The sequence below is a fragment of the Gastrolobium bilobum genome, unplaced genomic scaffold (genome assembly GCF_033153095.1).
Source record: "Gastrolobium bilobum isolate Gb01-03AN ecotype WA unplaced genomic scaffold, APGP_CSIRO_Gbil_v1 utg37883, whole genome shotgun sequence".
Classification (NCBI taxonomy): Eukaryota; Viridiplantae; Streptophyta; class Magnoliopsida; order Fabales; family Fabaceae; genus Gastrolobium; species Gastrolobium bilobum.
The window spans coordinates 5,029-19,791 of record NW_026898632.1 but is presented as its reverse complement, the minus strand read 5'-3'; the positions used below and the strand labels follow the sequence as shown (position 1 = coordinate 19,791).

Genomic DNA, 14,763 nt, shown 5'->3' with positions numbered 1-14,763 from the left:
ACTCGACATAAACATATATGCTTACATAATTACATCACGGGATAACACGGCTGTAGGAACCCGACAGCTCAGGATTATACCCGGCCTAGAAGGTGGGATACGCAACATATCTCACCGGGTTGATGCTCAACCCGTCGACATAAAGGGGCAGGGGACACCCTGTACAGAAAAAATTCCATCACAAGTGGAGCATGCAAAGTCTGCAAAAACGCGAACACATTCAGGGGCAAAAGCCTGAAGAGATGCACACGTAAGTCCACCCCGACTACCCGGACACCCAGGTAGCCGGCTGAGGGGCAACTGTTATGGACCCATACAATGGGCCCATTAAGTGGTAAGCCCAACCACAGGCAATCTAAGATACAGATTGATATTAACAAAGGATAGATATCCATCAAGGATACTAATCCTAATACGACAGCATAGCAAACAGGACTAGGCCCTCATCAGAGATACCAAAGGCCCATCCACACTACCCACAGGTAACCTCTATAAATACAAGGTAAACCCTAAAGGTACAATACGCTCTCTCTTATTGTTATGCTGTCACTGTGCGCACACACAGACCTCATTGGCTAACGCCGTTATAGTATTATGTGCACAGTGATCTGCTTGACTCAAGGGTATCTCATTCATAGATACCTTGAAGAGGGCACTAGATTCAAGATCGACATACCAGCCTATTGGACTAGACATCTTTGTCTTAAGGACAGAACACGATGTTATTTCCATAGTTCTATAGATAGGAAGCCAATTATTTTTGAAAACTAGCCAATGCTAAAACACTTGCTGATTTTAATGTAGCTCCGCCACACTTATAAGTGATTATATTTTAATTTAACTTGGTTCACATGAATTTAATTTTGATAGAATTATTTAAATAAGTTAAATTCCATTATATTGTTGGTGTTATTAATAAGTTTGACATCAAATAAGATGTCAAATAGATGATGTGACAACATGTGATTGGTGACCACGTAAAAGTTAAATTTTTTTTTTGATACATAAAGTTATTATTATTTTTATATATATAGTTTGAAAAATTGTTAGGTTATATTGTAGAGATAGAGATTGTGGGATCCATACTTGTTCTATTTTTTTGTTTTTTTGAAAACAAGTGTGAATCTCATAATTAATTTCTATCTCTACAACATAACCTAATAACTTTCCTATAATATTATTATTCTTTTTCCGATATAGTTATATATAGCACATCCAAATAAGGGATAGTACCCACACATTTCTCCCTTCCTTCTTAAGTCATCATAACGAAGAGATTAAACACCAAATAAAGGCATCCCATATATGTACGTTATAAACCAGATAAAAGTATCCTATATATATATATATATAAGTAGTGGCGGAGCTAGCAAAGTATTTTAGCTAGTGCCAAAATTTCAATTAATGCCAAAATAGCTACGTTCAAAATATGACTAATTTTCAAAAAAATTAAAACATGATTTGCTACGTTAATTTAACTACGTACGCTTGAAACGTAGTTAAATTAGTCAATGCCAAAGCACCAACGTAGCTCCATCGCTGGCTATAAGCCAGATAAGGATATTCCCTATATGTACGTTATAAGAGGTATACATTTTATGTTGATGAACTATGACGATTCGTTAACATCCCAAACTACAACGGTCATACATGCTTTTACTGATCCAATTATTCCTTCAACATCTCTAGCAAATACTAATATAAGTGTCGAAATAAATTGCAAGTCATCCCTTATTCCATAGAAACACACCGAGGAATCACTTACAATCACCACCACCATGCTTTAATAATTGAAACTGAACCATAACCTCCCATTATATAACAACATTTGAACACATGTTAACTTATTTAATAATTTACGCCTATCCTATCATAAACTAACTTTTGAAATAATTTTTCAGGCCAAGTCAAACTTTTAAAGAAAGCCACGTCACACTAAAAAAAGTCCATATAAGATAAATAGATCAAATTTAAGCTTAATTTTTGAGAAAAAAAAGTGAAGTTTGTTTAAGATAAGGCATGACATGATCTAACCTATTTACACCCTTGTTTATAATGTAAGGCAAGCAAAATGTAAAGCTACTGCGTTTACGGCCCGTTTGGTACCCGAGATTTTTGAAGATTTTTGAGAAATTGAATTTTTTTAAATTTTTAATTTTCAGATATTATCGTAAATTAAATGTAAAAATTATACTTTTAAAAATTGAAATTTTCGGATAATTTTTTTTTTTTTTTTTCTCTATCAAACGTCCCCTGATTAACGGGAGAAACAAGAAACATGTTCAAGTGGGGCTATTTCCAAAGTTGTGAAACACGTTGAAAGCAGATGATGATGCCTCTGCCTTTCTCTGCTTTTTCAAACCAAAAGCCTGTAGTGTCCTCCAACAGCCATACGAACTTGCCCATGCCCACTGCTCCCTGCTCCCACGTGTGTGGGGTCCTTCTTGCTCAATGTCACGCGACTCCCTTCCTTTTCAAATTTTTCAAAAATATTCTTATTATTAAATATTTTTATTATTAATATACTATTACTCTTATATAACTAGGATTTTATATTTCTTATGTTATATGATGTAACATAATTTTTCTACACACAATTGAGAATAGAGAGGAGAGAGAATAAATGAGAGAGAGAAATCAAGGAATATGACAACACAAAATTATGTGTGTAGAAAAGTTATGTTACATTATATATAACATAACAAATATAAAACCCATATAACTATGTATATTGTGGAATATATTAAAGAGTATAGTTATATTGACAAATTTTTTTTTTTAACAAAGTTACAAACTACTCTTACCGGTCAGACGTAGTATATTTGTAAACAAAAATTTTGTAAATATAATCTCCCCCTATATTAAAAACTTTTTCTTTCTTTCTTTTCATAAACTTTCTAGAGATTGTCGACTAAAAAATGGAATCCAAGGGTAATTAAAGTGATAGTAAATTAATAGAAAAAATATTTAATAGTAAGAATATCTTACCTCTCATATGTATATGAGATAAAATATTCTGCTTACTTTTTTTTATACTTATTTTATCTATTTATTTTTAATATTATTGGATTAAAATCTCAACTAATTTTCATTCTTTCTCTCTACTCTTGAGATTCTAATCAATGATGTTAGAAAGGAGTAGATAAAATCATAGCTCAGTTGGTAACAAGAGAGTCGAATAAGTGAAAATGAAGAGTTTTGGTTCGATCTCCACATATCACTATTGGGAGGAGTTTAAATATCTTCATCCTTGATCCGCTTCGCACTCTGAATTAGTCTCATAGTTGGCTCAAAAAGTAAAAACTTGTAAAAAAGTAACCAACTCAACTCAAAAAAATAATTAGAGTTGAGTTAATTTATCAAAAAAAAGAATAGATAAAAAAATATAAAATAAATAAATATAATATCTTATCCCTATATTTATTGGTGACTGGCTGACGGCAAAACCTAAGGCCATAAAAAGTATCGGAGATGCTTAAGTTGAATCGTCATCCTTGATGAGCTATCCAAAAAAAAAAAAAAAAAATTATTAACAAATCACTAGCCAATGTAATTCCCCACATACATTTGAATATAATATTCTATACTCCCAAACTTAGTAAATTCTTACTTAACCAAAGAATATTATATTGTTCTACTAAAAACATAACATATGGAATCGTCTAGTCATGTATATCATTGAATTAAAAGTAAAATTATTAAAGTAGATTTAAATGATTTAAAGCCAGTTCAGAATAGAGCATCTTAAATTTCTCCAAGCTAAGACGGTGATGGTGTCTATTAAGAGGACTTGATCATTAGATTATGTGAAGTCTTGGAGAATGGATATACATTGCAATAATGCTTCCTTTCTAAAGTCTCACAAATTTGTTTGAGATGACACAACTTTTCTCAAAATATATATAAATTTTTTTTGGTAGGCAACTTCTCTCAAATTTACTGCAGGGGTTGGTTGTTTCCATTAATATGTTGACTACTGTGTATTATCTTTAATTCTATTATGTATCAAGTACACAAGATACATATCAAACGTTGACTAAGACTCTGAAAAGTGAATTTGTGACCAAAATGTCACATTTTATCAAATTGTTTATCTAAATGTCACGCCAACAGTAATTTTTATCAGATTGTCACGCGTCATAATTCGCTACCGTTGATAGCGAATTTCGTTGCCAATGATTTCGTGACATGTGGCCATATTGCAGACCAAATTCGCTACCAGTGGTAGCGAATTATGATACGTCAGCTTTTTCCTGCGAAAGTGTGCCACATGTCATAAAATTATTGGCGAACATAATATACTATCAGTCGTAGCGAATTATGCTTATGTGACAGTTTAGTAAAAAATACTGTTCACATGACATTTGAGTAAATTTTTTGCCAAAAGATGATATTTTGGTCACTGTCCTCTTATCATAATATTTGTACACAAATTGCTAAGCTTTAAGATATATGCCAACATGTTTTTTGGTCAAGTGTGCAAAATATATTATTCGGCTTCTATATATAATTTTTATTTATATTAACAATCTGATAAAATCAAATAGTTTAATCAATAACACTCTTTAGGGAAAATTCATAGTTTGTATAACTCATCAGACATAATTGTCAACAATGTTAAGCTTTTACTCAAAGTTTTATACAAATTTTGTATTGATAAATCATGTAATGAGTAAAAATATCAAGCCTCAAATATTTAATATCTATAGTTAACGGAGAGTTTTAATTTCCTAGCTAGTGAAGAGCGTGGAAGGTGCTTATTTTTCCCTCTCACCTTTAATTTATTTTTAAATATAAGTTACATAAATTTACGGGTAAGTTTGGTATGCACACAAAGAAAGAAAAAGGAAAAAAGGTATGTAAATATTAAAATGAAACGAAACATATGAGTTTTATTCTATGTTTTGGAGTGTTTTAAAAATATAGATGAAATCAATGTTATTAAAACCGGCTCGGTCATTGACCCGGTCGAGATACTGGGTTGTTGGGTCACTGGTTCAACCAATGAGTCATTGATTCAACCGCATGACCCGATAATTATATGCAATTTTATAATTTATATTAAAAAATTATAAACATACTCAAATATCTAAAAAAAAGACAAAAATTTCAAATATTTTAATATAAAAAATAATAAATCACATATTATTATACAATAAAGGATCAAACAAAAGTATAATGATCGTGATACGGGACTTTAGGTTCAGAAAACGACATCTCTAATTATAAATCAAATCAAAATTTTCTGCATAGTGCATAATTGAGATAATATTAGTGTCCTCACCAAAAAAGAGAGATAATATTAGTGTTGTAGGTACATACATAACTTATATAAGTCAATAAGCAAACGAATATTCAAATATGTCAATTATGATTTTTTTTTGAAAAAAAAAAGTTGGAATTTTTTGTTTTGGGATCGGGCCGGGTCACTGGTTAACTGATGGAGTCACCGATTTTCATGAAAATCGGCCGGGTCGGATCGATTCTGATGCATGGTCGGTCCGTTGCTTCAACTGCACCGGTTATATGACCGATTTATCGATTCCTAGATCGACCCAGCCGGGTTGGACCGGTTTTATGAACAGTGGATGAAATTAAAAAAGTTTTTTAATTCAACTAAAAGAAGGAAACTTAATAGAACAAAAATAATATGACTAAATTTCCTTCTGAATAGACATTACAATACCATCCCATGTTTAGCAGGAGAAATCAATGAAAGTAAAAAGAAACCATGCATGCAATATAAGGGTCGATAATGTTTTATCGCTCTCCTCTAGTAATTTGTAAGGATGGAAAAGAAAATCCAATAATTATTGGTCCGGTGATGATTAAGTTAGATATCAGAATTTTGACTTGTCTAAAAAATAATGAATTTGATTCCTGATCCGGATAAAATATAGGCCCAATAACACATGAAGGGAGCCCAAGCCCATTGAAGACTCAGAGCGAAGCACAAGGAACAAACACAGACGCGATGCCATTATCGCGGCATACAAGATGCGATGTCCTCATCGCGACACACAAGACGCGACACCCACATCGCGTATTATACCTTCTAAAGGAAGTAAACTTAAGGCCCAAGGCAACTCCACCGCGCCTTAACTCCAGTAATCAACAGACAGCTCCAGCTCGTCCCAACTCTACTATTAGACACTATGGAAGATAAGGCTACACAGGTCCCCTGTCTGACCTGCAGCCCAAGGCTGGCCACTCAGAAGCCATGCCGCCTCAGCAAAGGCGGCATCTCAACCACTATATAAACAAACAATATACCACCAAGGTACGATCATCCTTTACATTAACAACACAAACACCTGCCTCTGATACTGACTTAGGTATCGCAGTGTCTTCGCAGGTACTCTCCATTTGGTGCAACGTGAAGGACACAAGGCTCAAACTCGATTCGATAGCAATTCCAGGCCCAGGCCAATAACAACTGAAGGAGTCTCAACCATGTGTGATTGAGCTTAATACATATCGGCCAGTCCGTACTGTATTTGGTCTGATCAATTCCTAATAATTAGAATAGCTGAAGAGGATAAAAAGTCTAAACCCAAAATCACATTTGTTGAGTTTGTGAGGTTTTCAACACCAATTGATATTAAAAAAAATGAAAAGGGGTGAAATTAAAGTGACTAACTTATATTTTTGTTTATTCCTATATTATTAACATGCACTTTTTTTTCTTCTTGTTCAAACTAAATAAAAGAAGGAAAGACTTCTATTTTATTTTATTAGATGATAATAGGAAAGATAAATGATAATTTCTTCGTTTCTCTCATTTTTTTTTTTCCTTCCGTTATATCCTCTCTCTCTCTCTCTCTTTGCCCTTTTGACATACTAAATAAAAGGTTATACCTGGATACCAAAAAAAAGAAAGTGGTTATACCTATGTGAATGTGGCGCGGAATGAGTCCGAGTGATAATAAATATTGAATAAGGAAAAGAAAAGCGGGAAATTTAATGATGCAAGACACATGAAACAGCAGAAGCAAATCTAACGTGACATAATTATTAGTAATTTAAAAATACTTGAACTTCTTATTTTATTATTTTTTGTACAAAGTCCTCCAATTTTTTGATTACTTTTTAAACATATTGTTGTTTACTTTACATTTTTTTACAGTAATTTTTGCCATCAATGCTCTTTTTAATATCATAAACTGTTTTCACATCTTTTCCTCTGTATAATTAATTCTCGAATCATTGAAGCATTGCCATTACAATTTACAAAGCACAAATCTTCATGTAATAAATAATTGCTAATATCATATTTTATACGTGTTAGTCCTAACGAAGGAAGGAGTACACCTCTATTGGAATCTTTTCAATCGAATAACAATTGATGCTTCAATAATAATCTAACTGTATCTAACCTTTTTCTTTTCCGTTGCCGACTTTTGTATGTGACAAATGAAGAATGAATGTCACTGGATGACGTAATGGCCTTATATTTTTCTCTGGAAATAATCATAACATAGATGGGAATGAAACCATAATCATTAATAAAAAAATAAATTATTGAAGAAGGAAAATTACAACGATACGCTTTGTGAAACCAAAACTCCAATGTATGAGTACATGACCCTTCAAAAAAACAGGGTCAACACGTGGTTGCCACTTCCCACTAAGGTTGTCCAAAAGCAAACGTTAATTCATCATAGAAACCATGGGATGGGACCCATAATATTTTTACTTTTTTTTAATTTTAGAGAATTGAAAAAGAGTGAAAGAAGAATACCCAACCATAATTTGCATTTGCTGATTCTCTGTTCAGATAACAAATTTAACATTATCTGATTTATTTTTTTCTTCGTTTTTCTTCTCATCTTTTGTGGCGTTTACGTCAAGGATGTGAAAATCTTCTACTTGTCAAAAGGAACCACGTAACACCATGGCTTGGTTTTCTTCCATTTCTCACATTTCAGATATTCTTGCTCTCTCTTGGTGTCTGGATTTCCCTGCCAAAGTTTGAAGCTTTCCCCCAGAATTTGTCACCCAGATAAGTTTTTCTTTCATATCAAATTCTGGGTCTTTATTTTTTCAATCCCTTTGTCTGATAAAACCAGAAAGGAATTTCCTTCACCTTCAAATCTGAGTTGGGTTGTCCTTGTCCCCTCTCTGAGTTGGGATTTGTATCCGCAGAAACAAATCCTGATTTGGAGAGAAGGGTGCGTTTGTGTTCAAAGTGTTCAGATTCCCTGAAACCTTAACGTTTTGATGAGAGGAGAACCCAGTTGATTCTTCAGTAATACAACTTTGAGGTTTTGAGCTTGTTTCTTGATAGCTGCCACTGTTCTATGTATAAAGTTGGTTATCTTGGTTATGTTGTTCTTGTTATCAATCTGACTGTTGTGTCTTTCCCTTCATTTTCTTGGCTTTTGAATGTTCTTCTAAGTTCATAAGCTTATCTCAAGCTCTTTCCTACTAAGTTGTCTTTTTTCTTGGAAGGCCTTGTGTTTGGCTTTGGATTAGTTATCTAGTGTATGCAATTGATTCATTTGAAAAAAATAAAAATGAAAATAAAAAGAGTATCTTCCTTTCTTATGTGCTTGAGTGGATTGAACTGAGCGTTGTGGACTAGGAGGAGTGGTATCTTGGGTTAGTTTCTTTATTGTTGGGTTCAAAATGGGGAAGAAAAAGAATCAAGGAGGTGAAACGAGTGAAGATAGTGCTAGTCAAAGCAAAGTTGGAGATAGAAGCCCCAAAGCATATGACAATGATACTGTGGTGTTTATATCCATGTCTCAAGAGTTGAAGGATGAGGGGAACAAGCTGTTCCAAAAACGGGATGTTGAAGGAGCTTTGGTAAAATATGAGAAAGCCCTCAAATTGCTTCCAAAAAATCATGTAGATGTGTCCTATCTGCGGAGTAACATGGCTGCATGCTACATGCAGATGGGACTCAGTGAGTACCCTAGGGCAATTCATGAATGCGATTTGGCTCTTGAAGTGACACCGAAATACAGCAAAGCTCTGATGAAGAGGGCAAGGTGCTATGAGGCTTTAAATAGGCTGGATTTAGCACTGAGAGATGTTAGTACTGTTTTGAAGATGGAGCCAAACAATATCATGGCATTGGAGATCTCAGACAAGGTGAAAGTTGCACTTGAAGATAAAGGATTAAGAGTAAATGATACACAAATTGAGTTGCCTCCAGACTATGTTGAGCCTCCCTATGCTTTGCCTCCCAAAGAAGTAGTGAAAGAAAAGACTCGGAAGAAGAAGAGCAAGAAAGAGAAGGTGAAGGATCCCAATGAAATTGTTGAAAAGCAAGTGGAGGAGAAATTGGAAGAGAAAGCTGAGGACAGTACCGTAGTAAAGAAGGCCGATGACAGTCTGAAAGAGAAGAAAGCTAACAAATCTAAAAAGAAGAAGGCCAAGGAAAAATTGGATGAGAAGAAGGATGATGTTAAGGAGGTCATTGAGGAAAAAAGTAATGGTAGATGTGAAGATATACCTAAGAAATCTGCAAAACTTGTTTTTGGTGAGGATATAAGATGGGCTGAATTTCCAGTTAATTGCACCCTCTTTCAGCTAAGAGAAGTTATTTGTAATCGGTTCCCAGCCCTAGGAGCAGTTCTTGTCAAATATAGGGACCAGGAAGGTGATTTGGTCACGATCACTTCTGATGAAGAATTAAGGTGGGCTGAAACAGGATCACAGGGTTCTATCCGGCTGTACATAGTAGAAGCGAATCCTGATCAGGATCCATTCTTTGAGAAACTTCATGTGAAGGATGGGGAAAAGGTTGGCACTGATAATGCTCCTGAAAATGGTTGCGTGGTGAAAGCAAAGGAAATTATTAGCTCATCTTGCATTGAGGATTGGATAATTCCGTTTGCACAACTGTTCAAGAGCAATGTTGGTTTTGAATCCGACAGATATTTAGATTTTCATGAACTTGGGATGAAGCTCTATTCAGAGGCTGTGGACGAGACAGTTACAAGTGAAGAAGCACAAGGCCTATTTGACATGGCAGGAGGTCAGTTCCAAGAGATGGCAGCTCTAGCATTGTTCAACTGGGGAAATGTGCATATGTCCAGGGCAAGGAAGAAAGTGTATTTAACAGAAGATTCTTCTAAAGAGCTTATATGTGAACAAATCAAAAGTTCATATGAATGGGCGCAGAAAGAATACGCAAAAGCTGGAGAAAAATATGACTCAGCCATTAAAATTAAGTCAGATTTTTATGAAGGCTTCTTGGGACTAGGTCAGCAGCAGTTCGAGCAAGCAAAACTTTCTTGGTATTATGCACTCAGTAATGATGTAGATTTAGCAACATGGCCCTCCACCGAGGTTCTTAAGCTTTACAATGATGCTGAGGATAATATGGAGAAAGGTATGCTTATATGGGAAGAATCACAAGCACAACAGTTGAGTGAAACCTCCAATCAAAAGGATATTAGATTAAATTTGCCGGACATGGGGTCGGATGGGCTATTTAATAATATGTCATCAGATGAAACTGCTGCACAGGCTGCAAATATGAGGTCTCAAATAAATCTCCTGTGGGGTACCATGCTATATGAACGCTCAATTGTGGAATTCAAATTAGGGCTACCAGTGTGGCATGAATGTCTGGGAGTTGCAGTCGAGAAGTTTGAACTTGCTGGAGCTTCTCCAACAGATATAGCTGTAATGTTGAAGAACCACTGTTCAAATAACACTGCTGTTGATGGTACATTTTCTTTCGTAGTTAGAGAATTTGTAGCTGAGTGGATAGTTATTCATATATACTAACACTTTTTGCTGACAGGTCTAGGATTCAAAATTGATGAAATAGTTCAGGCATGGAATGAGATGTATGAAGCTAAAAAGTGGCAAACAGGAGTTCCATCATTTCGTTTGGAACCCTTATTTAGAAGAAGAGTATCAAAAATTTACCATGCCTTTGAGCTTGTATGAGTTGCATAATTTTCTGCAAGTTGTTGAAGAGTAACACAGCCAACACTCACTCAGGATTCTTCTGTGCCTAAAATGCTATTGTCATCACAAGGTAACTGTGAGAGTCCAAGACCCATAACGATGACATTCATGTTATTGCTTTTCATTGAGTAGTAGCTTTAATTGTCTCTGCTTATGCATTATTTGTTCTCTGATATGTACATTTCTGTAGAATGAGAATCTATAAGTGTATCTTGCAAAAGCATCTTACAGATTTGAGCATTGATAAGTAGCTGTAGAATATTGGTGTTAGATTTAGCGCGTGTGTAAATTAATGGTAAACTGTAAATATGATCATGGTTGTAAATTAACTAGTGGTTATGCTGTAAGTTAGCTATTGATTTGCTCCTTGATTAATTTTTTTTTTATTATAAATAAGAGACCAATGTGCAGCCAAACATACAATTTATCTCAAACACTTTGTTTCAAGAACTAGTATTTGCCTTCTAGATGCAGTCTTCTCATCGATTATTTATGTGCAATATGTGTTACAGGTTTCATTCCTTCTTTGCTTAACTTTAACAACTTCAGCAAATCCATTTTAAAATGCTCAAGCTGCTCTGTATATATCCTTACTTTGCAGCAGTAGACAATGGTTGACAAAGTGTTTAAGAGATTTTCATATGAATTTTCCAGTAAGTACTTCAATATAAAACATAAGTCTTTATGATTATATGGAAACTAGTGTACAATTCCTTTTTTAGTTGTTTATTTGGTTAATGATTTTAGATTTCTATATTTTATGCATCAGGAAAATTGAATTCTATTGGGCAGAACTATTTCTGGGAAAATCAATCGGCCTTCAATATAAATTATGTAACTTCCATTAAAACTTGTTAGAGAATAATATAAATCCTTAAAAAGGTCCTCACTCAACACCTTAAGATTTTGGGTTGAACTGGTTTTTTACATGGTATCAGAGCTTGAGTGACCATAAGGTCGCGAGTTCGATCCTCACCGCCCCCCACTTGTGGAATTAAATAAAAAAAGGCACAAAAGGTAAACAAAAAATTGGGCCTGTACAATATCTACGCTTCAAGCCCAGAGGGCTCTTGCGTGAAGAGGTGTGTTAGAGAATAATATAAATCCTTAAAAGGCCCTCACTTAACACCTTAAGATTTTGGGTTGAAGTGGTTTTTTACAAACTAGTAAATGAATTTATAGCCCAAGGTCAATTCTTCTGCATGAATCTGAAAAAATATTTCAAACAACTAAATATTCGATTGAATCAATTGGAATTGTGGAGCGGACTGAATAAACGTAAATGAATTTGTTTACATAATGTCTTCAAATTATTGCTTCATCAGTACGCCACAATGAAGATTAGTTGCAAAGAATTTTGAACATATATAGTTTGTATCCTAATTTATTACATTATGATATAGGTAAAAATAATAAATTTTGGGCCACTACATGTTTGGTAAGAGTTATTAATGTCTGCAATTGGAAACAAAATTGAACATTCAAGATATGAAATTTTCACTGTGGTGAAGTACATTATTAATTTATGGACATAAGAATATGATATTAGCTGCTTATTATTGTGATTACATGGTAAGATATTAAGATGTACTTGCTTTAACAACTCTCAATTTTTAGGCATCTTAGTAATGCAGTGATTATTCTTTCCTGTATGTACTCTGTCTGGAAATAGATGATAAAGGTAATATGACTGCAGCAAGTTCACGCATTTCCAGGCCCGGTCTCTGAAGATTTTTTTTTAATCTGTAGATTTTTTCCCATCAAGTTATACTTTGAGAATTGGTATTAACTTCTTATAAATGATTGCTGTGGTTTAAATGGTCGTACTAGTATCATGAATCTCTAGAGTGGATTTGTATAATTCTGATTATGCATGGCTATGTTACCAGAGAGATCAACCACTAACATGGAGTATTTATTTTATGGACATATTCATGGTTAAGTCTTCTCTATTTGGGACTTGAAATCCCATGAACTTTTGTGTCCCATCTGTAGAGGTGATGTGTGCTATTCTACGGCTAAATTAAATGCTTCCTTTAGTTATTAGTTTTAGCTATTTGCAATGATTGGCATTGCTTAGTGCTATTAGCTTCCCTTCTTTTGCTGCCTTTGTTCATAAAATATAATTATGGTTTATACTCTTTGGTCATCTTTGTTGACCTTTTCTGCAGGTTTCTTATGCTACTTTCAAGAGTTTGGATTCAACATTGTACTTATAGGAAAGAAACTATTATTTAAATTGCACATAGATGTTTCAAGAGCGTAAGAGTTTGCAAGTTCCTTTACAGATTTGGGAAGATGGAGTTGCAGGAATCACCTTTTACTTACTTTCTGCCTTTGCACGTTGCCTTCCCTTTTATGGTTAGATTTATATCAGCTTATAGGATATAATATTTATAACGAAAGCAGTGGGAGAGGTATGTTGTTGTTTTCATGTTTTACTTGTTCTTTAATTTTATCCATTTGTAAGTTCTCGTTGAATTAGTCTTTCTACGTGAGATTTTGTTGTACTAGATTATTAAGCTTACCAATTGCAACTCATTCTACTTTTTGAAATCAAAACAAAAAGACATGTCTAAAAAAATTTGATGTCCTTGTGCAATCTATTTAAAAAGTTTCCAAGTCTTACTTAAAATCAATATAATTTGAAGCAAAATTCATTTCTTATTCACTTTCATCAGACTTTTCTTGGTTAAAAATGAAGTTCAAAGGGAGAGGTTAACTTATTCATTAGTTGGGAGAGCCTTATTGATGTATCTGGTGATGCATCATGGGATTGCACAATTATTGTCTATGTTGCTGGATAGCAAAAGATATATCAAGTATCATAGAAGTTAAACAAAAGTATTGTCCAATTAGTCTTTTGTAGTAAGACTCCCCCATTGCTGTTTTGAGTTTAGATTGCTTTGCATAGGAGTTGAAGCTAATAAATAAGCTAGTGTGTGAAAGAATGTCCAGGGCATGCTTTTTTTAGCGTATTGTGTGACCTCTCTTTATCTGGCTATCTCTAAGCCCAAACAAAATGCTTAACCCAAAACCTTAGTTTAGTAATATATTTTTGGGTTTTATTAATCTCATGTTAAAGGAGATAAGTTATCTCATGTCATAGAGATAAACTTGTGGGCTCCACCATAATAGATAAAGATTAGTTAAAGTTAGTTAAAGACTGTTATTTCTGTTATTAATTAGTTTCTCATCTGCTATATATAGCAGCACTCATGTATCATTTCAAGTGATCAATATACAAAGTATTCATTCAATCTCTTTTACTATTCATTTGTTTTTCTCTTCACACTGTGTGTGAATTCCTTTCATATTCATAGTCTGATACCTCACATGGTATCAAAGCCAACAACGATCCATGGAGTCACCTCAATCTTCACCAAAGTCCTCTACAAGCACTGAAATCGCAAAATCAGTGAAGCTCATCATGAAATCTTTTTCAAACCCGATTGTTGATAAACTCGATGAAGAAAGCTTTCTTCCCTGGGAACAACTTGCTCTTGCATCAATCCATGGGTACAACCTGCAGAATCATCTCAACAAAGAAAAGATTCTTGTTCGATTTGCAACCCAATCAGATCAAGAAAATGAAAAAGAATCTGAAGACTATGCAACCTGGCACCAACAAGACCATCTTCTTGTATCTTGGCTACTCTCCTCTATGAACATATCATTCAAGAACAGGATGGTGGGATGCAGGTTCGCTCATGAAATCTGGACAAGACTTCAAGTTTACTTTGCTTCTCACACACAAGCAAAAGTCAAACAACTCAAAAACCAGTTGAAATCCATCAAAAAGAAAGGACCAACATCAGAATATCTTCTTCAAAT

General features: G+C 34.2%; 1 protein-coding gene across 4 annotated transcripts; it reads left to right on the top strand.

Moving 5' to 3' along the window:
- Positions 1 to 7,844: 7,844 nt before the first annotated feature.
- Positions 7,845 to 13,458, top strand: LOC133317844 (protein PHOX1-like). 4 transcript variants are annotated; one of them, XR_009752390.1, is made up of 4 exons: positions 7,845 to 10,681; positions 10,760 to 10,999; positions 11,442 to 11,582; positions 13,101 to 13,458. XR_009752390.1 is itself a non-coding variant. In XM_061519724.1 (2 exons), exons 1-2 carry the CDS (start codon positions 8,629 to 8,631, stop codon positions 10,906 to 10,908), a joined length of 2,202 nt encoding a protein of 733 aa, XP_061375708.1. In that variant the 5' UTR covers positions 7,845 to 8,628; the 3' UTR covers positions 10,909 to 11,241. The 4 variants fall into 4 exon arrangements, 1 of the variants encoding a protein (XP_061375708.1); XR_009752391.1 differs by lacking the exon at positions 11,442 to 11,582; XR_009752392.1 differs by lacking the exon at positions 13,101 to 13,458 and having other exon boundaries at positions 11,531 to 12,132.
- Positions 13,459 to 14,763: the final 1,305 nt, after the last annotated feature.